Consider the following 26,304-nt stretch of genomic DNA (forward strand, 5'->3'; position numbering starts at 1 on the left):
ATCAGGAAAAACCTGTTTATGCTCACAGAACTGCTGAATTCTTCCCTGTATATCAGATTTTACAGGGAAAAGAGAAACTGGTGGGATTTAACAGTGTGAACACAGAGAAGCTGAAGCGTGGCTGTGAGCTACATATGCTACACTGCCCATACATGCAGTAAACACACTGACGCTCCAGCTGAAGAGCGCCGGGTCACTTTAAACCAGAAATAGAGCGGCTGTGTTCAGACCCAGCGGACTGCGGGACGCCCCGCGCCACTGATAAATTTAGGATTTCTAATAATCGTTTTTTTTTTTTTTTTTTTGCTAGAGTGCACATCTGGTAATGAACACGCAGAGACCCCGAACAACAGATTCAGAAACGTGCCAGAAGTGCACAGCTGCTTCAGACGACACCTCAACTCTTTTTTAAACGACTCTCCAGATATAAGAGATTCAATCCAAATATGACGCAAAAGCAGATAATATCTGAAATATTATAAAGAGAAATACTAGTAAAGTGTTACTTTATATAATTAATTCAGTTAAAAAATGTGAAACTCATATATTATATAGATGTATTAAACACAGAGTGATCTATTTTAAGCGTTTATTTATTTTATTGTTGATGATGATTATGGCTTACAGCCAATAAAAACCCTTTAAAAATCAGGGTCTCAGAAAATTAGAATATTATATAAGACCAACTGGTACTTTTGGTACAGTGTGGGCAGTGTGCCAAGTCCTGCTGGAAAATGAAAAAAATCCGCATTTTCATAAAATTTGGAGTCTTTTTTTCTACACATTATCTAATTTACTCTAAAGCACAGTTGTAAAATTAATTACAATACCTAAGAAACACAGTAATAATGTGTATGGTTTTAATTCTGTAGTGTTAGTACTATAGTCCACATAACAGCTATTTTTATTTGGATGGTGGGCCATTCTCAGCACACTGCAAAAAAAAAAAAAAAAAAGTTAATTTTTTTTTGTCTTATTAAGCATTGGGTAAGTGTTAGATTTTTTTGCTCATTAAGCAAATTTAAGCCACAAAATCAGTGATATTTGCTTAATTGGAATGGAATTGTAATTTGGCTGGAAAGGGTACCAAAACCATCTCTAAAAATGAACCACTGTAATATTGAATTAAGCCTAATAGTTTTGTCTCATTTGTTTGATTTGATTCTCCTCTTCGATTCTCCTTTTTTAGGATCTATTTTTTGCAGAAATATAGATAAATCGGTAACACTTTATAATAACTTCCATTAATATGCCATTAATTAATGATTAATAATTGTTTTTTTTTTTTTTTTTACATTTTAAGAAACTAAAAAGTTGCCATCACATTTGTAAATACTAATGAACGCAATGTGACAACATGAACTGCAATTGATAAACATTTGCTCGGTTTAAAATTCATATTTTCTACCGTTAATAGTTTTGGTACCTTAAGGAGCATCTTTCTCTCAGATAAAGTTAATAATATATCTTTATTAAAGAAAAAAACTTCTCATTCTCAGGAACCGAAAAAGTCTTAAAGTCTTATTTTTCATGTTTAACTGTTATAGTAGGATAGAGTTCAGTTTGTTAAGGCTCTAATTGTTCTATTATTTTGTACATGCCTGTTCCTGTATTTTTTATTATTTATTTTGTTATGTTGCACATTGCTGTTTTAATGCTGTTTTAACACTACTGCTGCCAAAAAAGCCACTAGATGACATTACATATATATCTTAATTAAATTATTTAAATTTGACCATTAGTGCCTAATGTGGTGTATTACAGATCACTTGTATCACTTTGCATCACTTATATCAAGCCCACCTTTTGAAATAAGATATTGTAAATTTGATGAATTAAACCAATGACTGACCATAGACTAATCTAAAACTGGCATAGGCCTCTCTGCTGTAAAAAAAAAAAAGAAAAAAAAAAAGAAAATCGAGAATCGAATCGAATCGTGACCCTAAAATCAGAAATAAAATCGAATCGAGGATTTAGAGAATCGTGACACCCTTAATATCCATGCTGATAAATAAATGTCATTTGTGAGCATTTCTTTAATATTTAAATTATGATGAACTACTGCTTTGTTCACATCTATTGATCATTAGTTAAAAATATATTAATAAAAGTTATCATAAAGTGTTACTGATAAATCTAAAGGGTTCACAGATTTTTAAGCACTACTGTATGAGTGCTTAAAAACGCTCAGCATTTCTGCACTGTACCTCTTCAGATGGCTCCAACGTGGCGGCTGGGGAGGATCTCCTGCACACAGTCAGGTGATGGCACGGGTAGCTGATCCCAGAGGAGGACAGCGTCATCTACACACACACACACACACACAGACAACATCGTACTCATCAGATACACAGCAACACACAGCAAGACACATTCACAACCGATCACAAGTGTAAACCTAACCAAGCCCTTCTGGGCTGAGCAATCAATCTGCTGGATAACAGCTAGCTTATCAGCTCGGGGTCTGGATCAGCACCACTACAGCACCCTACACTAAAGCCTACTCTAAACTACAGGCTTATTATCATCATATAATCATCTTTATATCTTTACTTTTCTGTATTCAGTCTCATTTACTATAAAATGCTCAGTTATCTGTTAATGAAGCAGTATGAAGGTACTGTATGTAGTCAGGAATCGAAGTATGGACGTCCATTGATTAGATAAACCGTTTTGTAAGGATGCACCAAATATTTAGCAACTGAAATTAAGTGGCTGAAAATGACCAAAGCACTTTCTGTGTTTGTCTAAATAAGTGAAAAGCCTGAATAATCTATACCAAACACTGACTCATTTATTTTGAGTCATATTGCAGTGTTTCCTCTAATATTATTATTTTTTTTTTAGCAGTGTTGGCAGGCCCACTCTACACCCCCTCCTCCCATGGCTGCGTTATACCTCAGAGCTCTGCAGTACGCAATGCTAAGCTTCCCACACTAAACTCAAGGTAATGAATCTTTTAACCATTTTTTTCTGTAATAAGAATGTTTGTCTTTCTAAGCATTGTGTATGTGTAGAAATGTTTTGCTTATTTTAGGAATAATGATCAGTCTTAATCAGTCTTACTTTGAATTTCCACCTTATTTTAAGTTATTTTAATCAAAAACAAGAACAAAAAAAGTTACCAGTCTAGTAATTCTGATTCTTGTGTCCAATTTAAGTCTTACTCTCTTTGAGATCACTTGTTTTAAGAAATCCTACTAATACTTGGAACAAAATTAGGAGACCACTTCAGTTTCTGAATCAGTTAAAAAAAATAATAATGGGTTACTGATTTAAAGTTAATCCCGTGCGTTAACGCTTTCATTTTGACAGACAAAAAAAATAAATAAAATAAAATAAAATAAAATAAATATTTAATTCAAATTACAGTTTTAATGTATATAATGTGTTTATCCCTTAGTGTCCTATTGTGTTACACCTTGGTTACCGGCGCCTCGCACAGACTAGCACGTGCATATTTTCTAAATATTCTTCAGAGGACTGAGTTCGTACCGAGTTCCAGCACTTTCCACACGAACACCCGGTGAGATAAAGCATATATTTAACTAGAAATAAATTCTACCGCTTCTAAAAACTGCAGTGTCATCGCTGTCCGGTGAGGATCCGTGATCCGTTGAAACAGTAATAATAATCACTAAAAGCGGAGAGAGTGCGCATTTTTAGCGCAGAAAAACGGGCCAAAGAGTCTAAAAGCGGACAGAGTGCGCAGTTTTAGCGCAGAAAAACGGGCCAAAGAGTCTAAAAGCGGACAGAGTGCGCAGTTTTGCGCAGAAAAACGGGCCAAAGAGTCTAAAAGCGGACAGAGTGCGCAGTTTTAGCGCAGAAAAACGTGACAAAGAGTCTAAAAGCGGAGAGGCTGTGCAGTTTTAGCGCAGAAAAACGGGCCAAAGAGTCTAAAAGCGGAGAGGGTGCGCATTTCTAGCACAGAAAAACAGGCCAAAGAGTCTAAAAGTTGCCGTAATTAAGGAGCTTAATATTAAGAGACATCCTGAAATGAAACATCAATTTGAAAAATCTTAGTTTACACAACACTGTCAAAGATAAAGATAGTAAGTCAAGTAAATTGGTGTGTAAATGAAAGTAATCAGGAAAATGTATTATTTAAAGTGGTATATTTCATTATTTGTTTTATTACAGAGTCTGTGGCCCGTGACTTCAAATATATTTCTCCTTCTGGCCCCCAACAACAAAAGTTTGGACACTCCTGTATATATCCTCCAGAGATCCAGACTTGTGCATTTTTAATTTGTCCTTTTATTTTTTTGCAAAAAAAAAAAAAAAAAGAACAAAAAAACAGTGGTTTATTTAACATGTAAAAATTGTCCTTTCCATTTGGGTTCAGAAGGATCCAATCAGTCCAAAAACAACAAAAAATGCTTTCTACAATAAGTAAATAAACTAGTATAGAATTAAATGCAAATCTTTACCTGGCCCATGTTAATGTCTGAACTGGCTGTAGAAACCTTTGACTGGGATTCCTGTAGTCATGTGACCAATAGATGGGAGGGGCAGTGTCTCCATATGAGGCCAAAAATTAAGTGTCAAGGAGCAGAAATGTAATGTCCACGTTTGAGGACGCAGGGTCTTAAGAGGATATATATATATACATATATATACGTATATATATATATATACATATATATATATATATATATATATATATATATATATATATATATATATATATATATATATATATGTGTATATATATATATATATATATATATACACACACACACACACACTGGAAGATTATTTTTTTAGGCCATAATTGTCCACCACTACTGCTATTTAATAAACTGAATTTTTAATAAGACTTTAAATAACTTTGCTCAGGATTTGGACTAAGGCCACATGTTTAATGATGTTCTTTTCCTGCATTTCAATGTTCATTTCAGTGCATTCCTCTCTGGAATGATCTATCAGCTCCTGCACCGCAGTGCTGAAGCTCTAAGACTGGAAGATGGTCGGGGTGGTTGCAGGTCTGGATGTCTCATTATCTCCCCGTCTGCAGTGGAAATGTCAGCAGGCCTGCGCACTGCAGGGACTCATTAAGGTCCGCCGGCCCCTTACACACCTTCTCACAACAGCACAGAACAGAACACTCCATTCTCCTGAATCACATCAGCTTCATCAACACTTACCTGCCATTTATCGGCTTTACCCACCGTACTCACCTGCCGTTACCATCAACTAACGCCTGCCTCGCATCAGCTTTCTCAACACTTATCTCTACCTGTTTCCTAACTACCAAACGGCTTAATTACACTGATCCTGAGCTCAGCGATACACCTGCAGTGCTCATACGACTGCACTCGCTCACCTATTAAGCTGTCATTCAATTATATGTCCACACTTGCGACCTGCAACCCATCAATCATGTCTGTTTTAGAAGACAAAATGAAACAGCAGAAAAAAACAATAATGAAAATCGAGGTGTCAAGTAACTCAGTACAAATACTTTATCTTAAAGCCCCACTAGGTAGGATTTCCTTGATTACTGATCTTTTTAAAGAAGTAAAATTACAGCTTGAAACTCACTGCAGCACTGCACTGAGGTGTAATAGGAGGAATAGCGTGCTCTCGTGTCTGCGCTCGCGAGAACTGCGACCTGCTTTCCGACCTTTAGTTCTAATGAAACGTTTATTACACTCTGCAACTGTAGGGGGAGCCCACAAGCACAAAATCTCAATCCTACCTAGTGAAGCTTTAACTAAGTACAAATGTTGGTTTTCTATACTTTACTGTAGTAATTATTTTTACATTTCCACACAATTATCTGAACTTTTAATATGTATTCAAAATAGCCTCATTATTTTTTTAAGTTTAAATTAAAGTTTGAGTTAAATTTCACTACTAACCACAACCAGGCCTGGTTCTCTGACAACATGAAGCAGATAAAAGATCTCAAAAACCAAAATGCAATATGCCTCAATCTGAAGAAATTTAAAAACTCATTGACATCACTTTAGAAAAGGTTATAAAGTCATTTCTAAAGCTTTGAGACTGCAGAGAACCACAGTGATTCACTGAGAAAAAAACATGGAACACTGGTAAACCTTCCCAGGATTGACCGGCCGACCATACAAAATTACTCCAAAAGGGCATGAACAACTCATCCAGGAGATCCCAAAAGAACACAGAACAACACTTAAACATTTAAAGAACTGCAGAATCTCATTCGCCTCAGTTAAGATCAGTGTTAATGATTCAATAATAATAATAATAAAGAGACTGGGTGAAAATGGTCTCAATGGGAGAATTCCAAGATAAAAAAAAAACACTTCTGAGCAAAAAGAACACAATGACGCATCTCACATTTACCAACTAACATCCTGATGATCTCCAGAGACATTTGGGTAAATATTCTTTACAGGACTGACGAGACAAAAGTGGAACTTTTTGGAAGGTGTGTGTCCCGTTACATCTGGCGTAAAACTATAAACTAACACATAATTTCAGAAAAAGAACATCATACTGAACGTAAAACTGTACAATAATAGTCTATAGTAATACATTCAATTCTATATTTTCCACCTGGTTCTTATGTATATTAGTATTCAGATTGTGTTTTAAATTATGTTAGTTATTGTTATGTTGCCCTCTGTTTGCACAATTTGTCCTTTTCCTTTCCTTTGTTTTAAATAGAAGAATATATTTTAGTTACTTGACATGCATCTTGATTTTGTTCTGCTGCTCTTGGGGGATTAATAAAGTCTTATCTTATCTTAAAACATGGTGGTGGTAGTGTGTGTGATGGTCTGGGGCTGCTTTGCTAATTCAGCATCTGAAAAAAATAATAGCTGTAATAGATGGAAGCAGGAAGGCATTCTGCTCTCTACCAGAAAATCCTGAAGGAGAATCTCTAGCCATCAGTTTGTGACCTCAAGCTCAGGTGTACTTGGGTTCTGCAGCAGGACAATGACTGACCCAAAGCTCACTGAAAGGTCCACCTTTGAATGGCTTAAAATAAAAACTAAATCAAGGTTTTGGAGTGGCAAAGTCTGTTTTACAGGCATTTATGCTGGAAAACACTCCAATGTGGCTAAAATAACAAATATTCTGTAAAAAAAAAAAAAAAAAGAGTGAAACAAAATTACTCCACAGAGATGGGTGACACAACCAAGTTTTTAGGTTTAGGGGGCAATTACTTTTTAATACAGGACCAGGTTGGTTTGGATATATTTGTTGCTTTTTAATAAATGAAATTATCATTTAAACACTGTTTTTATATTTACTCAGGTTATATTTGTCTAAAATTAAAGTATTTTGTTAATCTGAGTATGATAAAAAAAAAGCTAATATAAAAAAGTACGATAAAAAAGCAAATACTTTTTCACAGCACTGTAAATATATCTTGAAAAAAAAACTGTTTAGTTTAAAAGGGTTAAAAATAACAGTATATTTCTGAAAATTGTGCAAACTGAAATGAAGATAAATACATTTATTATTTAAAAAAAGTACCGGTGCTCTGTTGGCCACGCCCCCACAGGCCTTATTAAAAAGTACAGTAGAATTCAAACAGACTGCATTAATGGTCCATTAAAGAGGAAGTAAATGAACTGGAATTTTATATATATATATATATCCCTATAACCCCCGATATAACTGTTAAATCAGTATTTAGTGATGTGACTTATTAAAAAGGTCTGTGCCCTAGGCTGAGATTAGATCTGCTGGTGTAAATGAGAAAGGAATGGCCTGAGAACAGTATGGGGTCGTAATCTGGGCTATTGTTAGATGCTCCAACCAGCTGGGTACTGTGGAATCAGGAGGTAATTACAGCACCAGCAATTGGGTTTTACGTGTAGAAAGACTGCTGGATCAGGATCAGCCGGACCCATCATTATCGGCTTATGTACTAACCAGATAACCGGGGGTTAACTGATTCAGTTAAAGCAACTTAACCAAAGAAAACTAAACCAGAACCACAAATGCTTCACAAAATGAAGAGAATTATATTTAAAAAAAAAATAAAAAATTCACTGGACTTATTTAAGCACAAAATTGAATACATAAACAAATTATTATTCAATTAAAAGCTTAGTCACATCAAAAATGATCTCTAAATGGAGCTGAAACTCCAAAGCTACTATAAATCTCCTCTTTTTCTTTTTCTCTGCTCCCTGTCCGCTTCTACTCTCTTTCATTTCTTCCTAGAGTCTAAAAATCCATATTTGATGCCATATACTGAAACCTAAAAAAAAAATAAATAAATAAAAATAAACAACCATATAAAACCAATTTTAGCTTGCTTCCTTCCTTTTAGAATCAAGTTTAAGATTCTATTACTAGTCTATAAATCAATTTATGGTTTAGCACCTTCATATATATATATATATGAAATGTTGATTGAATATGTTCCAAATCAGTGTCTTAAGATCATTAACTGATCATCAACTCCTTCAGATCCCCTGTATGAAGCTTAAAAAGAGCAGAAAAGCAGCTTTTTGTTTTTTATGCGTCAAAAATCTGAAAAACATTACCGATAAATATTTGAAAAAGCTAAAAACATATGTTTTTACATTAGCCTTTAATTAGATACGTATTCTTATTTTTCTAGCTTTTAATTTGATACTTTTAATTATTTATTTATTATATTATTAATACGACTGTTTTTACTATTTGGTTCTGATTTTATTATTCCCTTATTATTATTATTATCATCAACTTATTTTTACTCTTCTAGCTTTTAATTAAATCTTATTTTTATCTGTCTTTTTTAGTTGTCTTGCTTGCTTGATGTGCTTGATTTCTTATTCTCTCTCTCCCTATATAAAGGAAGCTTTGAGCTGCACTTTTATGTATGAAAGGTGCTATATAGATAAAGTATATTATTATGATTAATACTTTGCACAGCAATTTTGTTATATTGTATCACCCCTGGTAATCAAAAAACATCCTATAAATTACATACAATTTGATTAAAATAGTTTTATATATATGTTTTATGTATTGTGGAGCTTCTGTTGTGGCAGCAGTTGTAAAAAAGCTCAATTACAAAAAAATATATCCAAATAGAGACAGAAATTTGGGAATAACACAAATAATAACTACTATTTCTCCATTTCCAGACCTTTCCAAGATCAGAATTACCAGATATAAGAACAGACATGTGAATAAAGGCCAGAAGTCACTAAAAGCACTGATAGAAACACTGTCAGAGCACAGGAAACTAAAGAAAACATCACAGAGAGCTGAATAGCGCTTCCTGCCCACACAGAGAGAGAGATGACAGACAGTGTTTCTACTCTTTCAGGACGAACTAAAACAGGTTTACTGTACTGAGAGGCCCAGGACTCTGCAACAGGCTGGGAGGGGAAAGTGCGCTGGAACACCTGGGGAGAAAACACTTAGCTGGATTGCCTTATTGTTCAAACACTCCAGATCTTTTCTTCTGGGCTGTTATTGAGAGGATAGACCAGCGTATCACTGGATAACCAGGGGTCAAACCTTCACAATGTCTGTTTAACCTAAAGGCAGTTATTTAATTTCTTACACAGAACATCTAATCAAAAAGCAAAATAAAGAAAAACTGAAAGGACAAAAGTATCAGCACACTTAAAAGGGCTTTTATTAAAAAAATCCCATGTTAAATCTACAGGCATTAGAGAGCACTTAAAAATGATGAGTTTCTTTGATTTTACCAAATTAAAAAAACTCTGGAATATAATTAAGAGGAAGCTGGATGATCACAAGCCATCAAACCACCAAACTGAACTGCTTGAATTTTTGCACCAGGAGTAAAGCAGCATAAAGTTATCCAAAAGCAGTGTGTAAGACTGGTGGAGGAGAACATGATGCCAAGATGCATAAAAAACTGTGATTAAAACCAGGGTTATTCCACCAAATAATTATATCTGAACTCTTAAAACTTGTATTATTTGAGGTCTGAAAGCTCTGCATCTTTTTTGTTATTTCAGTCATTTCTCATTTTCTGCAAATAAATGCTCTAAATTACAATATTTTTGTTTGGAATTTGGGAGAAATGTTGTCTGTAGTTTATAGAATAAAACAACAATGTTAATTTTACTCAAACATAAACCTATAAATAGCAAAATCAGACAAACTGATTCAGAAAATGAAGTAGTATCTTATTTTTTCCAGAGCTCTCTCTCTCTCTCTCTCTCTCTCTATATATATATATATATATATATATATATATATATATATATATATATATATATATATATATATATATATATATATATATATATATATATACATACATATACATATAGGTGTCGTGAAAGAGTGAGTGCTTAGTGCGGTTAGTGGCTAATGCTAATGCAGCAGTGCTAGCCCGGCACTACAGCAGGCTACAGGCTAAAAAATACCCACATCTGAACAGTGAAAGTGCTAGCGCTTAGCGTTGTTAGCAGCTAATGCTAATACTGCTCCAGCCTTAGTGCTGGAGATACTTCACTTATCCTTATAACTCTTGTATAACTCTGCACTTGAGCAGAGTGGCTTTACTGCTCAATAATACCTGACTGAAAACTGTAAAATTTATACATAAGGTGCACTGACGATTTTTTTTTTGGAAAAATTAAAGAGTTTTAAGTGCGTGTTATAGTGTGATGCATATATATATATTGGTGTACTTATTTATAATAAGTATTTATAAAAATGTACTGACTGCGAATATTTTTAAACAAAATACAGGCATCAATTTAGAAGCTACTACTGGTTTTAGAAGCATCAATTCCCTTTTTTCTACCCACAAATTCCTAGAGTTTGTAGATTTTTACTACTTAAACCTAAATCTCTTTGAGTAAGAACACTACAGAGCTTCAGACTGATGCCTGGCTCCATCATCCCTCTCTCTTTCTTTCCAGAGTAATCAAACAGAAGAACACTGGCTCAGGGTTTCTCGGTCGCTGGATTTCCCTCCTGCCCTCATACGAGTTTAAATCAAGTTTCATCACTTCATCATACAGCAGGGATTTGGAGAAGGGGCAGAAGAAGCTGGAGATACTGGAGAACAGATAAACCGGAGCCCCGTTCCTCACGTAGCGCCGGTTCAGTCCTCCCGCGACGCTGCCAGACAAGCGACGTCTGCTGGTTAGTTGTGTGCTTAAGAGCCGCAGGCTACAGAGGAGAGGTCACCCTCCTCCTCCTCCTCCTCCTCCTCCTCCCCTCCATCCACCCAAACCTCTCTCAAAGCCCCCCCTGTAAACCCACTCCAGCAGTGCACAAAGAACCAGCTCTCCTCCTTTTGGATTCTCTTAATTACCACTCTCATCAAAGGGGCTTGCGCGGGGGAGACGCGCCGAACATCCCTTTCTTTCCCTCTCCAAACAAACCTTGCACACTACCTAATTCTTTAACTTTCCTTCTTTCTACTCTGTCATTCTTCTCTCTGGCCGTGAGGGTGAGATAATTGCTGCAGACAGCTGCCGTGTCTGTTCCTGAGCTCCTGAGCTCCTGAGCCCCTGCGACACCTTGCCTCAGCTCTCTATCAAAACAACGAACAAAAAAGTGGAATAAAAAAGACTAAAGAAGGGACAGAGAGCCCCACCCTAAACACCTGTTGGAGCTCCTCGCCACCGTGCAGGTTGTTAAAGTGTCAGTACATGACGTAGCTGCAGGGTAGTCAGCGTACACTAAGCCATGAATAACATGAGTCTATTTCCACAAAATTATTAGCATATAATTAGCATGATTACAGGTTAATTACTCTAATTTGTAGAGTCGACACGAGTTGATATGATCGTTCAAAGTCTTTTGTAAAGTTAATGTGTGTATTATTGTCTCTGTCACAGAAAACGTTGTATCTTCAGATACAGGTGGGAAGTTTACAGGTGAAGGAAAAACCTTCGGGAGTTTCAATAGAGTTTTTAAAAAACTAAAAAGAATCCAAGCCAATTTGGAACAATTCCATAGGTGCATTTGCCATGTAATTGTGATACATTTAAAAACAACTGTTAGGTTTAAAGTACAGGTGTTGGACAATGAAACTGAAACACCTGTCGTCATTTTAGTGTGGGAGGTTTCATGGCTAAATTGGAGCAGCCTGGTGGCCAATCTTCATTAATTGCACATTATTGCGCCAGTAAGAGCATAAAGAGTGTGAATGTTCAATTAGCAGGGTAAGAGGACAGTTCTGCTCTAAATATTGCAATGCACACAACATTATGGGAGACATACCAGAGTTCAAAAGAGGACAAATTGTTGGTGCACCAATCATTTTGCTGGAGCATCTGTGACCAAGACAGCAAGTCTTTGTGATGCATCAAGAGCCACGGTATCCAGGGCAATGTCAGCATACCACCAAGAAAAACCAACCACATCCAACAGGATTAACTGTGGACGCTGTAAGAGGACGCTGTCTGAAAGGGATGTTCGGGTGCTAACCCGGATTGTATCCAAAAAACATAAAACCACGGCTGATCAAATCACGGCAGAATTTAATGTGCACCTCAACTCTCCTGTTTCCACCAGAACTGTCTGTCACCACAATACATTATTATGCTCTAAAACCAGGTGTTTCAGTTTTATTGTCCAACCCCTGTATGTCGTAAGTAAAGAAAATGGCAAAAAAGGAGATTTAATATTTCAATGGAAGTCTATTTGCCTATTAATCAGGAAATTGTGAAAATGCCAAAAATATAAATACAGATTTTTAAAGGAAGTCAATGTAAAATGTAAAAAGACTAGACTAAAGAACAGACGGACAGCCCCACCCTAAACACCTGTTGGAGCTCCTCGCCACCGTGCAGGTTGTTAAAGTGTCAGTACGTGACGTAGCTGCAGGGTAGTCAACGTACACTAAGCCATGAACAACATGAGTCTATTTCCACAAAATTAGCATGATTACAGGTTAATTACTCTAATTTGTAGAGTCGGCACGAGTTGACTTAATGATTGAGGATTTAATGAACCAGATTGATGCACACAATCGACATTCTGTTGCTAAGTAGTTTCTAGGCGGTTGTTCATATGTACTGAAGGACTTTGTTAGTAAAGTGTTGCTAAGTGGTTGCTAGGGTGTTGCAATGATATAGCTGCTGGTGTCAGTAGGTGTCTGCTAAGGTGCTGCTATGATATACTACTGTATACGAGTCAGCTGCTAAGCTGTTAATATGTGGTTGTTCAGGTGTTGCCTAACATTAATTGTTGATTTTTTTTTTATTATTTGCTGCTTTGGGTTCTGCTATAGTTTTGCTAACTGGTTTGTAGGTTTTCAAAGTGCTCCTTATGGTGGTTGCTAAGGTGTTGCTAAGATACACTGAAGGAGTTGGCTGCTGATGTGTTCCTGTGGTATAGCAGCTGGTGTATACAATGATGTATACAATCTTCATTCTTTTGCTAAGTTGTTTCTAGGTGGACTTTGTTACTAGGTGCATAATATGTGGTTGCTAAGGTGTTGCTAAACTTTAGCTTTTGGCTGCTGTGAGGCTGCTTTGGTGTTCGTTATAGTTTTGCCAAATGGTTTTTGGTGTTTGGTAATGGTTTGCAATATACTTGTTACAGTGGCAGCTAAGGTGTTGCTATGATACACTGAAAGTGTTGGCTGCTAAGGTGTTCCTGCTGGTGTATACAATGATATATACAATTAAAATTCTGTTGCTAGATGGCTGCTTATATTTACAGAAGGAGTTGGTTGATAGGGTTTTGCTAAATGGGTATTATTTATTGGAAGTGTTGGTTGATAGTGGGTTGCTGAGGTGTTGCTAGATGGTTGCTCATATTAACTGAAGGAGCAGGTTGATAGGGTGTTGCAAGATGGTTGCTCATATTAACTGAAAGAGTTGATAGGGTGTTGCCAGTTGGTTGATAAGGTATTGATATGCTACACTGAATGAGTGGACTGCTTAAGTGTTCCTGTGGTACACCTGTTGGTGGCATAGCTGTATGTGTATACAATGATGTATACACAATCTACATTCTGTTGCTAAGGTGTTGCTAGATGATAGCTAATATTAACTAAAGTAGTCGGTTGACAGGGTGTTGCTAAGGTGTTTCTAGGTGACTGCTCATATTAACTAAAGCAGTTGGTTGATAGGGTGCTGCCAGATGGTTGCTCATATTTACTGAAGGAGTTGTTTAATGAGTGTTGCTAAATAGTTGCTTATAATAACAGACGGAGTTGGTTGACTGGGTGTTGCTAAGTTGTTGCTACATGGTTTCTCAAATTAACTGAAGGAGTTGGTTGATAAGGTGTTGCTAGATGGTTGCTCATATTTACTGAAGGAGTTGTTTAATATAATGTTGCTAAATGTTTGCTTATAATAACAGACGGAGTTGGTTGACTGGGTGTTGCTACATGGTTTCTCATATTAACTGAAGGAGTTGGTTGATAAGGTGTTGCTAGATGGTTCCTCATATTTACTGAAAGAGTTTGTTGATAAGGTATTGCTAGATGGTTGCTCATGTATACTAAAGGAGTTGGTTAATAGGGTGTTGCTGAGGTGTTGCTAGAGGGTTGCTCATATTAACTAAAGTAGTTGGTTGACAGGGTCTTGCTAAATGGTTGCTTATATTTACTGAAGGAGTTGGTTGACAAGGTGTTGCTAGGTGGTTGATAAGGTGTTGCTATGCTACTCTAAAAGTGTTGGCTGCTAAAGTGTTCCTGTGGTATACCTGATTCTGGAATAGCTGCTGCCGTATACCAATGATGTACACACAATCTAAAGTCTGTTGCTAAGATGTTTCTAGCAGCTGCTCATATTTATTCAAGGAGTTGGTTGATAGGGTCTTGCTAGGTGGTTGATAAGGTGTTGCTATGATGCACTGAAGGAGGTGGCTACTAAGGGGTTCCTGTGGTACACCTGTTGGTGGATGGTATACAGGCTTTTTCACAGCCCCGTATTTGTGTTTTCGGTATTAATAAAAGCGTAAACGCGAGAGCGGTGCGTAGCGGCTGAGCTGTTAGCAGCTGCAGCAGCTCTGTAAACTCGAGATGCCCTGAAGCAGCAGCCCTGAAGCGAGCAGGACATGTACAGGACATGCTGAGAGTCAGGCTGCAGGGCGGCGGCGGGGTTGGTGCTACAGTTGTGTGAGGAGGTGTGTGTGTGTGTGTCTCCCAGCAGACAGCAATCTCACCAAGGGCTCTGGCAGCTTAGCGCTGAGCCCTGTCGCTACGGCAACCAGCAGGCCCAATAAGCCGCCTCCTCGAGTCGGCGAAGTGAAGAGCCCATAAGAGGCGCAGGGCACGCCGCCCCTCCGAGAGCAGCAGCAGTAATACATTAGCAAACACCATGAAACACTGGATAAATGTCAGCAATTATGGGGGAAAGGACTCTAATAAGGACGTTTCAGAGGCTGTCAATCATTCCCACAGGTGTTTCATAAGGCTGTCGGTCAGAAGTGATCAGCCGCAGTGTGAGAGAAAGAGAGAGAGAGAGAAAGCGCGAAAGAAAGAAAGACACTTAATGGTTTAAAATGTGACAAACATGACAGTTCAAAGCCTTTTGAAAAGTTAATTTGCGTATTATTGTTACTGTCACACAAAACGTTGTATCTTCAGATACAGGTGGGAAGTTTACAGGTGAAGGAAAAACCTTCTGGAGTTTTAATGGAGGTCAATGTAAAAAAAACTGTTAGGTTTAAAGTATGTCATAAATGAAGAAAACAGCAAAAAAAGGAGATATAATTGCAATTCAATTGAAGTCTATTTGTCCATTAATCAGGAAATTGTGACTCTATATAAAAATAAAAAAACAGGCAGATTCAAACTTAAGTCTAAGGTGAAAATTGGCAAAAAGAAGCAATATAAAACGATTGAATTCCATCCAGATCAGAGCATTTCAACTGGAATTTCAATCCAGCCCAAAGTTTGGTCACGTCTCTTCTTATTCAATGTGTGTTTTTTTTTTTATATATAATATATACGACTATATTAAAGCTACACAGGAACACATGTGGAATTATTTAGTAGAAAAGGTGTTAAAGAAACCAGAACAGAATATTTAAAATTTTGTACTTTAGATTATTCTAAAGTATCACACTTCTCTTTGAGGACAGATCTGCACACTCTTGGTGAGATTTTAATCTCAGTATTTTCATGAGGGAGATTCCTGGAATAGTTTTCTCAGCGTCTTGAAGGAAGGAGTTTCTGGAGGTGCTGAACAATAGTGAAGCTCCAGCTCATCTCAATTAAATCACCTCAAAAAAAATCACCATCTCAGGTTATCAGGTTTAGATCAGGGGGGATTATTGTGGAGGAATAACTTTTTTTTTTTTTTTTTTTTTTTTACTATGTTTACTACCTAACTCCATATGTGCCCCTAATTGTTTTATGTCTTTTATGTCTTTAATAATAATCTAAAATGTAGAAAATCAATTAAATGAAGAAATAAAGATGACCGCTTTACACATTTTCTCATTCAGCTTTATGAGGTAGAGTCTCCTGGAATTCAGGGCTTTCAGTTAACAGCTGTGCTGAACTCATCAAGAGTTAATTACTTGAATTTCTTGTCTCTTAATAAAGTGTTTGAGAGCATCAGTTAAAGTAAAGTAGTGAAGAGGTAGAGTTACAGGTATACAGTGAATAGTGAATATTTGAGTAATGTTCTAATCCAGATTATGAGAAGATTTCACACTAAGAAAAAATGTCAAGAACTTTGACATCAAAGACCATCAAAAAACTTAATAATGATGAAACTGGCACTTATCAGGACAGTTCCAGGAAAGGAAGAGCAAGAGTTTCCTCTGTAGTACAGGATAAACTCACCAAAGTTACCAGCCTCAGAAACTACATGATTCCTTATGTGTTCCTTAATAGTCTGGATCACTTCAGTATTCAATTATGATGTAAGGAAAAAAAATAAAAAAATAAAAATAAAACAGTAAATGAGAAGTGAATTTTGCCACATTGACGTATAAGGAGTGCACAATATAACTATTTCTATTAGTAAGTAGCAGTATTTCTATTAGTTTCTATAAGAAAATCTTAAATTTGGGAAAATTCAACTGGACTTTAAGACCCAAGATAAGGAAATTGATGCTTATTCTGTTCTATGCATGAATTTAAGTAACTTTTACCATTTTAATGCACTTTTTACTGCATATAAATGAGATGCAGAACTACTATATATATATATATATATACTTCTCTCTCACCAGCTCACTTCAATATTACCTGAATGAAAAAAAAAGGAATGAATACATAAAAATCCCCCCCCAACACACACTGGCTCCATCATATAACCAAAAGCAAACTCAGTCTCTGGAATGTAAACTGACTGCTGATAAGATTGTCCGTTTCTCTCTCGTATGACGGGGAATAAAAGGGAATAAAAGTAGTGGTGAGTAAGAATGTGAGATAATGAAGGCCAGGCCCGGCAGCCATTGATTCAGACTCCTAGTAATTGTATTTCTAAGCCCTGGCTGTCCTCTGTATTGGTACAAATCCTGGGAGATGAGACGGGGTTAATGAGATATGCATAGAAACAGCCCCGTCTGCCACACGGGGGCTTTTCTCCGCTCTTTCAATATGTGCGTGGGGCATTATTACGGGCCGATGTTTTAATATCTCCTCCCACTCAGACGGGTAAGGTGAGGCGGGCGGGCGGGGGTCCGCACGGTCGAGCACGAGCCGCTGCCGCACATCGCCGCCCTCCGGGAGAAAAAAGAGCAGGAATTAACGGTTTAATGTGGCCTAAAGGGTATTCATGAGTGGCAGCCCTTCACACACTTTCAACACCAGCCTGTGGCTTCAGGTCTGGAGTGAGAGGGAGCACACTTCAGCTCTTTAAGTGGTCCGGCTGAAGTGGTGAGAGGGTGTAGACTGACTGAACGACCTTCTTCCTGTTGTGCTTTTCGCTAAGAGACGACCTCTTCACTTTACTCCACTTTACTCCACTCGGCCTCTCACAATACAAACGCTAACTCAAACAGGTAGTGCACGCTCACACTCACTCAAACACACAAACAAAAGCACAGCGTTCATCGTCAAGGTGGTCAACAGTTATAAAAATACACACAAAACAAAAGGCCTCAGGAGAAAAGATTAACCCACTAATAAGGCATGAATTATACTTTTTGAGAGGAAAAATATCATTTTTAGAAGCTTTAGAGTGCAAATTTTAGAGGTCAAGATTAGAGGCACTGCTTCATAGGGGTGGGCGATGTGGCCCTAAAATAATATCACGATATTTCATATTTCAGTTATTTTTGCGATAACAATACTCTTCGTGATATAACAAAACACTGAATATAAAAATTATTTTAAGAAAACACTACTGCAACAAAATAAAAAATATATATTATTACATATATGATATGATATTGCACGCCCCAAAGTGAGATTTAAAAAAACAAAACAAAAAAAACAGACTTTTATCAGATTTGTAACAGAAGTCAATGATCCAGAATGTCAGGATAATAATAAAAATAATAATGCACTACAAATAGATAGATATAGATATAGACAGATATAATCAGTCTATAGTAGATATATAATAGGAAATGGGGTGGGGGATATGGCACGATATTTTAGGGTATAATATCGTTACGATACGATATGGCAAACCCCTACTGCTTCAATTACTGATAATTAATCTATAATGAATAAATCACAATGCAACAAATAAGAAAAGAAAAAAAAAATCATTTTTAGTATGTTTACGACAAGAATGTAGTAAGACTATAAAACACACTAGTAGGGGTGGGCGATATGGCTCTAAAATAATATCATGATATTTCACAGTATATGCTCATGATGATGATACTCTTGGGGACACTGAATTTGAAAAAAAAAAAAAAAATATATATATATATATATATATATATATATATATCAAGAATATACTACTGCAACAAAATACGAATTCTGGCCATAACTTACACACTGTGCAAGGCGCATCGTGATGCTCATTGCTATCTTACACCCCAACAGTCTATATTCACACCTTCCACCTGGAAATGAGGTGTGTTCAGGTAAATTTCTGGAGTTTTGCTTTTTTTTTATCTTGGCAACGGAAAACACAGGTGCTCCACTAACTGAATACAACCTAGACAGACATCAACAGTCAGATGTTCATTGCTATCTTGGCAACACAGGTGCACAGAGTGTGCTCAATGCTTTTTCGCTCGTTGTTACACAAAGAAGAACATAAGCTTTGTTTCAAGCCGCAGAAGGTGTACTTTTCCCATCGTTACGATAGAAAAGACACACTGACACGCCCTAAATCAAGCTGCACGACTCACCTATAGACCATTAAATAAGGACTATTTGTGTTCATCAGCTTTGTTTATATACTCAAGAATGACATAAGTTCACTCAGTAAGGAATTTAAAACTTAAACCCAAGATAGAAAATTAATAAATAAATGAGATTTTAAACTGCTGATAAGTAACAATCAAGATTCGTCTGATCTAATCATGCTAGTTTTTAAAAAGAAAAGTATATATTTATAAACTATTTACAAAATATGTTAAAATATTTCAATTAAGATAATAAAATGCACAACATTTATAAATAACCATTAATTTAAGTACTAAGAATAAACATTTAGGTGCTCATTCAGAAACATCAAATATTTAGAACCTATTTAAAATTTTAAGAACTGTGAGCCAGCTACACAAAGTGTTTTGTGAAATGTGTCTTCCCTCTGGAAATGATAATCTTCAAGCTCCTTGAGCACAATTAACGGGGAAAGTGTTCCCATGGTGTGTTGTGTGTCTGATGGTTCTGGAGGGGCAGTTAAAGGGTTTGGAGGTTTTTGGGGGTTCCTCAGGGTTCAGTGTTAGGACCTCTTCAGTGTGTGTACACAGTGAAAGGCCGGGAGCGGTGCTCAGGGTGGGAAAGGTCGGTGACACCTCACGACATGAGCTTAAATGTCCACAGGCAGAGGACAACAGAGGGGAACAGATCTGTGACATCTTAATTAGCCTCAACATCTCCAATGGGGAGAAGACCAACGTCCAACAGACAGATAAAAATACCAATACACTTATTCTATCCCTCCTCTTACTTTTAAATTTACTACTTTTATCTTTGTGGGCAATTTGACCCCAGCGATTTTAACCTTATATAATTATCTTATATATAATAATATGATATAACATATAATAATATATCTTAATATATTATGTAATAATAATATATTTTAATATAATAATAATAATTCAAACTGTTACACAAGTTTGAGTTACAAGCTACATTTGCTGGTTGACTACTTTAATAGCTTTTAACAAAAATACCCCAAACGAATCTCATTAATTTTATCTTAATTTTATCTTAATGGTCTTTTAATTATTTTATATTATTACTAAGTACACATTTTAATAATCTAAAACATTTGGAATTTAAAATATTTTATGTTTTTAGACATAGACATTAAGACATATTATGCTTGGAAACATGAAACATTAGTTTCATTATCAGTTTTTTTTTCTGTTGACCCAGTTGTTCCTATTAAACTAGAAAAAGTAATTAAATATAAAAGTTAAAAAATATATAAATAATTTATTTAAAGACAATAAACTGTGAATGGGGGGCAACTTAATCTTTAAGGATTCCAAAATAGCCTTTTTGCATTTCTGTAAATAATAATAATATTATTATAATATAAGATAAGAGCTATTTTCATTCAGTTCTATTGGAGGGACGAGAACAGAAATATGAAAATTGGTACCGAGTCATCAGATGCTGAGGCAGGCCAGCCATCCCACTGCTGATGCCGTACTGGGATGTTCGTCAAGTCTGAAATGTTCCTTTTTACCTGAGAAAAGACAGAAAACATGGAGAGAGAACAAAAATAGTAAGTATTATCACACAGATCAGATGATGGACGGTATGAGGTATTCTTATCTCGACACAAAACATCACAGTAAAGCTGGACGGCTAATCAAATTAATTCTGTTTATCAAATTACTGTTTTTTATGTGATTAATAATGAAGAGCTTTTTTATTCTGTGATTTTTTTTCCTTTCTGCACCAATTAGGAAAAAAGTTGATTACATTTAATTAAAGTGGCCTAAAACTGACTATTACACACGGCCACACCATATCGATGATGCTAAATGATTTATTTGACATCCCTATTTTCTATATGTACTATATTTTTCTATATAGTATATATAAGAGTAAAATAAGAGACCCTTTTAAAAATATATGAGTTTCTTTGATTTTATCAAATTAAAAACCTCTGGAATATAATCAAGAGGAAGATGGGTGATCAAAATCCATCAAACCACCAAACTGAACTGCTTGAATTTTTGCACCAGGAGTAAAGCAGCATAAAGTTATCCAAAAGCAGTGTGTAAGACTGGTGGAGGAGAACATGATGCCAAGATGCATTAAAAACCAGGGTTATTCCACCAACTATTGATTTCTGAACTCTTAAAACTTTATGAATATGAACTTGTTTTCTTTGCATTATTTGAGGTCTGAAAGCTCTGCATCTTTTTTGTTATTTCAGCCATTTCTCATTTTCTTGTTCTATTTAAAAAAAAAAAAATTGGCTATTTTTGGTAAAAGAAACAACAGCTGAATATTTGACAGCTCTGGATAGAATTTGTTGACCAAAACTAAATCAAAATTTGTTGTCCATTTTTTTCAATGTATATTCCCCATCCCTACATCACACAGAGAGAGAGAGAAAGAGAGAGAGAAAGAGAGAGAGAAAAATGGTGTGAAAGGGAGGGGGGGGGGGGCAGAGGGAGACATTCCTCAGATACCTCGTCTAATACCAAACGCCAACAGCCCAATGGACAGTATTTCTCTTCGTCCTTTCAGCTGCCGTGTATCTGCACTTAATAACATTCCATGCTTTTAAACAGTTCGCTCCGGCCCTCGCCCCCAGACGCCGCTGTTGGTTTAAAACCCAATGCCAGGCTGATGAGCGGAGGGCGACCCTGATCAAAGTGGGTGTCGCTCGGAGCTGGACGGGCGCGGATTCTTGCGCATTACCCCCGCAGAATGCGCTACCCTGCGGCGCTGGATACAGAAGCAGAGCAAACTGGCCATTGTGCCGGAAAGCCCTCCCAGCACACGGCCAAATCCCACAGCAGGCACACCGAGTGGACACGGACCCTCGGCCAGACCCAGGACTTGTGCCCACGCAGGCAGAAACTACGGCCACATGAAGGCTGGAAAAACAAAGGATATGAAGCGGGAGCTGAGGTGCTGCTGCCGAGAAGAAAACAGCAGATCCCAGAATAAACATTTACATACCCGAGATTAACCCCAAAATATGTTTTTAGCAGCAGAACACTGTAATGTAGGCCGAGCTGTAACTAGCTGATCAGTGTTTACATCACACTGTAGTCCTGAATCTGTTTCTCTACATAGTAAGGCTGCACGGTATTGAAAAAATGTTACATTCCACAGAGTAGACATTATTATTATTATTAGTAATATTATTATTATAACGGCACTGCTGTGACCACTTAGCCCTATATCTCTGTTTAGTGCACTCATGTCTACGGGTAGGGTGTCCTGACTCTTGTGTTGGGACTACATGGTCCTTCAAACTGAGATTTTTCAGAGGAACACTACAAACAGAGAGCTATAAGAATCACTGACAAGATGGTGCAGCACAAGCGACCAAATAAACCCACACATTTTAGTATTTTCCTTTTTACCAAAGATAAATGGGATTGGGCCTTAGTGTGTGCTGGTACAGTGGGTGGATAAGATGCAGCAGTGCTGCTGGAGTTTTTAAACACTGTGTTTAATCTCTCACTGTCCTACACTCTATTACACACTCCTACCTACAGCTGAAACACCTTGTAGATAAAGTAAAGTCAGATACACAAGCTATATATACAGCTCTGGGGAAAAAAAAGTAAAAAAAAAGAGCACTTAAAAATGATGAGTTTCTTTGATTTGACCAAATTGAAATCCTCTGGAATATAATCAAGAGGAAGATGGATGATCACAAGCCATCAAACCAAACTGAACTGCTTGTATTTTTGCACCAGGAGTAAAGCAGCATAAAGTTATCCAAAAGCAGTGTGTAAGACTGGTGGAGGAGAACATGATGCCAAGATGCATGAAAAAAACTGTGATTAAAAACCAGGGTTATTCCACCAAATATTGATTTCTGAACTCTTAAAACTTTATGAATATGAACTTGTTTTCTTTGCATTATTTGAGGTCTAAAAGCTCTGCATCTTTTTTGTAGTTTCAGCCATTTCTCATTTTATGCAAATAAATGCTCTAAATGACAATATTTTTATTAGGAATTTGGGAGAAATGTTGTCTGTAGCTTATTGAAAACAACAATGTTCATTTTACTCAAACATAAACCTATAAATAGCAATTTTGGTCTCAATTTGTTTCAGAGCTGTATATATTCAGCTTTTATTTAAAACAGTTGCTCTGTGGGGCCTTGAAGTATAGAAGAACAGGGTAAACGTAGGATAACAATAAAGTATGTAAAGAAACAGATACAAAACTACTGTCTGTAATTATAGAACTGTATAAAATAGAGATGGTCATAATGTTATGGCTATTTATTAATATTTTTTTATAAAAAGTATTTTTTATTAAAAAAGACTCAGGCCTGATGATTAAGCTACTGAGCCTTTGTCACACCAACAGGCATTAAAAAGGAAACACAACATATTGAACATATAGAAAGTGCGTACTATACCCAAAGGCACGCTGTCCTACGTCCTAAGTCTTTTGGTCAGGTACACAGAAGAGAAAAGAGGAGGGGGGGGGGGTACTAAACTCTAATATTCAGTGCAGCGTCTCAAGTCAAAGCCTGACCCGCTGCACACACAATCCAACATCCAGCAGCCCACACACTTGACTGTGCGCCGTGCTTTATGAAGTGAGCAGAGGTCAGCCGGGTTGGCCAGTGTTATTACAGAGTGTAATATCTGTGTTTGACCAGAGGGCTACAGGGATTTGGCTGCCCAGGCCTGACCGGCAGGCAGCCGTAAACACCCGCGCTCGGCTGTAATGAAGCGTTTGGGGTCAGGGGGCAGCGCAGCCCAAGAGAAAGAAGAAACTAATGCCAACGCGAAGGTCCAGGCAGCGGCGTTTATCTATCCAAGCACACACAGCTCCTCTGTGGGACTGGCATTTTACCGCTCTCTTCCCCAGGCCTCCCGTTATGAGCACTAGTCCACTGTCAATATTGCCAAACTCGGCCTTCCTCTAGCTGAGGGACTGCAGTCGTGATAAAGATCCAAAGAAAAGTTCTTTATTAGCGCTTTAGTTAGCATTAGCTCAGTTACTTCCAACATGGATTCAAACCAAGGTGTATCAGCAGGTCCCTGTTAGGAAATAAAAACAAAAAAAAAACGTAACACTGGAAACCTCAAAATAAGCTTGATACTATATCAATCAATCAATCAATCAATTAATCAATCTTTCATTTTGCTCAGGAACAGATTGAGGGTAAAACTTGTTTTCAATGCAGCTGAGCATTTACAACTTAAAAGGGACTAAAGTAACAATAATTCAAATTAAAATCAAGTATTAATCAGGTTAAGCTAAAATAATGAGAACTTCACAAACAAAAACACAAAAAAATAAATAAATAAATACATGGTGAAAATATTAGAAAAACAACCCAAGAATTTAGGATTTAATTAAGAAGAAATAAAATAATTTAGAATAAAAGGATAATTGGATAAGCAAAAATGTAAGGAGTCAAATATAGAGAAAAACGATTTAATTATTTTTTTGTACATCAAATAATTAAAAGTAACTATGTAACTTTTACTCAAAGTACATTTTAAATTGAGTACTTTTTTTTTTTAGATGGTACTTTTACTTTTACTTGAGTAGAATTTTAGCAAAGTAAAGGTACTTTTACTTAATTACATTTTTTCAGTACTTTTTCCACCTCTGGGTACGGCACATCCCTAATTGAGATTTTCACTGGATTGTAACAGAAGTTAATAATCACACTACAAATCAACTGGACCATAGTTCATCTGGTAGATCTGCTTGAGGAAGAGCCTCTACTGACAACTTTTATGGAGATGCGGATTTCATTTTCCAGCAGGACTTGGCACACTGCCCACACTGTACCAAAAGTACCAATTGGTCTTTAATAATATTCTAATTTTCTGAGACTATTATGGCTTTAAAACATATTAATCATCAACAATAAAAGAAATAAACGTTTAAAATAGATCTCTCTGTGCGTAATAAATCTATATTTAATATGAGTTTCACATTTTGAACTGAATTACTGAAATAAAGCTCATTTTAAACTATATTCTATTCATTTTCATTTCTTGGGAAGCACTAGTAAATGTGAAACAACCTTTAGACTAGTCTGAAAAACGTCAGGCTACTTTACTCATCAGCCCACTGCTGCTGATATATTCACAAATAATGTCATCATTAGATATTCATGAGTCAACAATCCTGTGCCTTTTTCCAGAAGAGCTTTCAAATTAAAGCACGCATTACACGACATATATTTATACACACACACTCGCATATACATATATATATATATATATATACATATATACACACACACAAGGAACAACAAACAAACCCAGAGGAGTGTTTATTTACTGCTGATTGTGCCTGAATTAAACTGAGAGTTACGAGTTAGGAGATATCCTCAGCAGCTGACATTTGTATCGTGTCATAAATCATGTTTCCTGAAGCACAATGAGCTCTGATTATACCAGAACTGAAAAGACTCAGCCCTATTAAATTCCACTTCCAATGACATTTCATTTTAAATGTCACAATAGACTCTTCCGCAGCCGAGGAGATCCGCTCTGAGCTGGGAGGGAGAAAAACATCAAAAAGGTTGACATTATCTCATAAAATACTGTGTGATCTCCTGGATAAAGACATTTCAGCTGCTTATAACCAAATAATTCCCTCTTCGCACTGCATTCGCACTGTAACAGCAGGGGGTTCTGCTCTACGGTCTACGATTTCTTTATATGCTCACATATATGTATTTCCTACAAATAAAAACGAAGAAAAAAAAACAGACAGCAGAGGCTGCAGCATTTTAGGTAGGAAGGAAATATAAATAAATTAAAATATGTATTTAATTTAAAAAAATGCTAATTTTAAGGAATGGACAATAATAATTATTAGTTAATGAACCACCTGTCCCCTTTCTGAAGACAGAAGATAAAGTCCTGAAGTTAACCAGTCAAACAGCAGCAGTTAGGTTGCTGAAATTTAGCGCTTTACTGCTATAATGCTAAATCTGTATCGGGTGCTTAAAGGGTTTCCCAATTCTTAGGGGGAGGATTTACAGAGTCTGGATTAGAGTTTAGATCAGACCCACAAAATCTGACCTTAAAAACCTTAGAATAAAAATTAATTCTACAAAAAAAAAAAAAAAAATTATATATATATATATATATATATATATATATATATATATATATATATATATATATATG

At 36.4% G+C, this 26,304-nt stretch overlaps 2 protein-coding genes across 3 annotated transcripts in view; both read right to left on the reverse strand.

Moving 5' to 3' along the window:
* The window catches only part of faf1 (Fas (TNFRSF6) associated factor 1), a 163,029-nt gene that overhangs the window by 72,919 nt on the left and 63,806 nt on the right, over positions 1-26,304 (reverse strand). For both annotated transcript variants that reach the window (XM_049486053.1, XM_049486052.1), the window contains exons 8-9: positions 20,592-20,678; positions 2,211-2,306 (exon numbers count right to left, since the gene is read on the reverse strand). In XM_049486053.1, the coding sequence (XP_049342010.1) occupies positions 2,211-2,306; positions 20,592-20,678 (183 nt within the window). The remainder of the gene's footprint in view (positions 1-2,210; positions 2,307-20,591; positions 20,679-26,304) is intronic.
* The window catches only part of rnf11b (ring finger protein 11b), a 160,513-nt gene continuing 144,131 nt past the window's right edge, over positions 9,923-26,304 (reverse strand). The window contains exon 4 of the transcript XR_007441436.1: positions 9,923-10,051. The gene's annotated coding sequence lies outside the window, so the exon portion shown is untranslated. The remainder of the gene's footprint in view (positions 10,052-26,304) is intronic.

Source organism: Astyanax mexicanus, chromosome 12, assembly GCF_023375975.1.
Source record: "Astyanax mexicanus isolate ESR-SI-001 chromosome 12, AstMex3_surface, whole genome shotgun sequence".
Lineage (NCBI taxonomy): Eukaryota > Metazoa > Chordata > Actinopteri > Characiformes > Acestrorhamphidae > Astyanax > Astyanax mexicanus.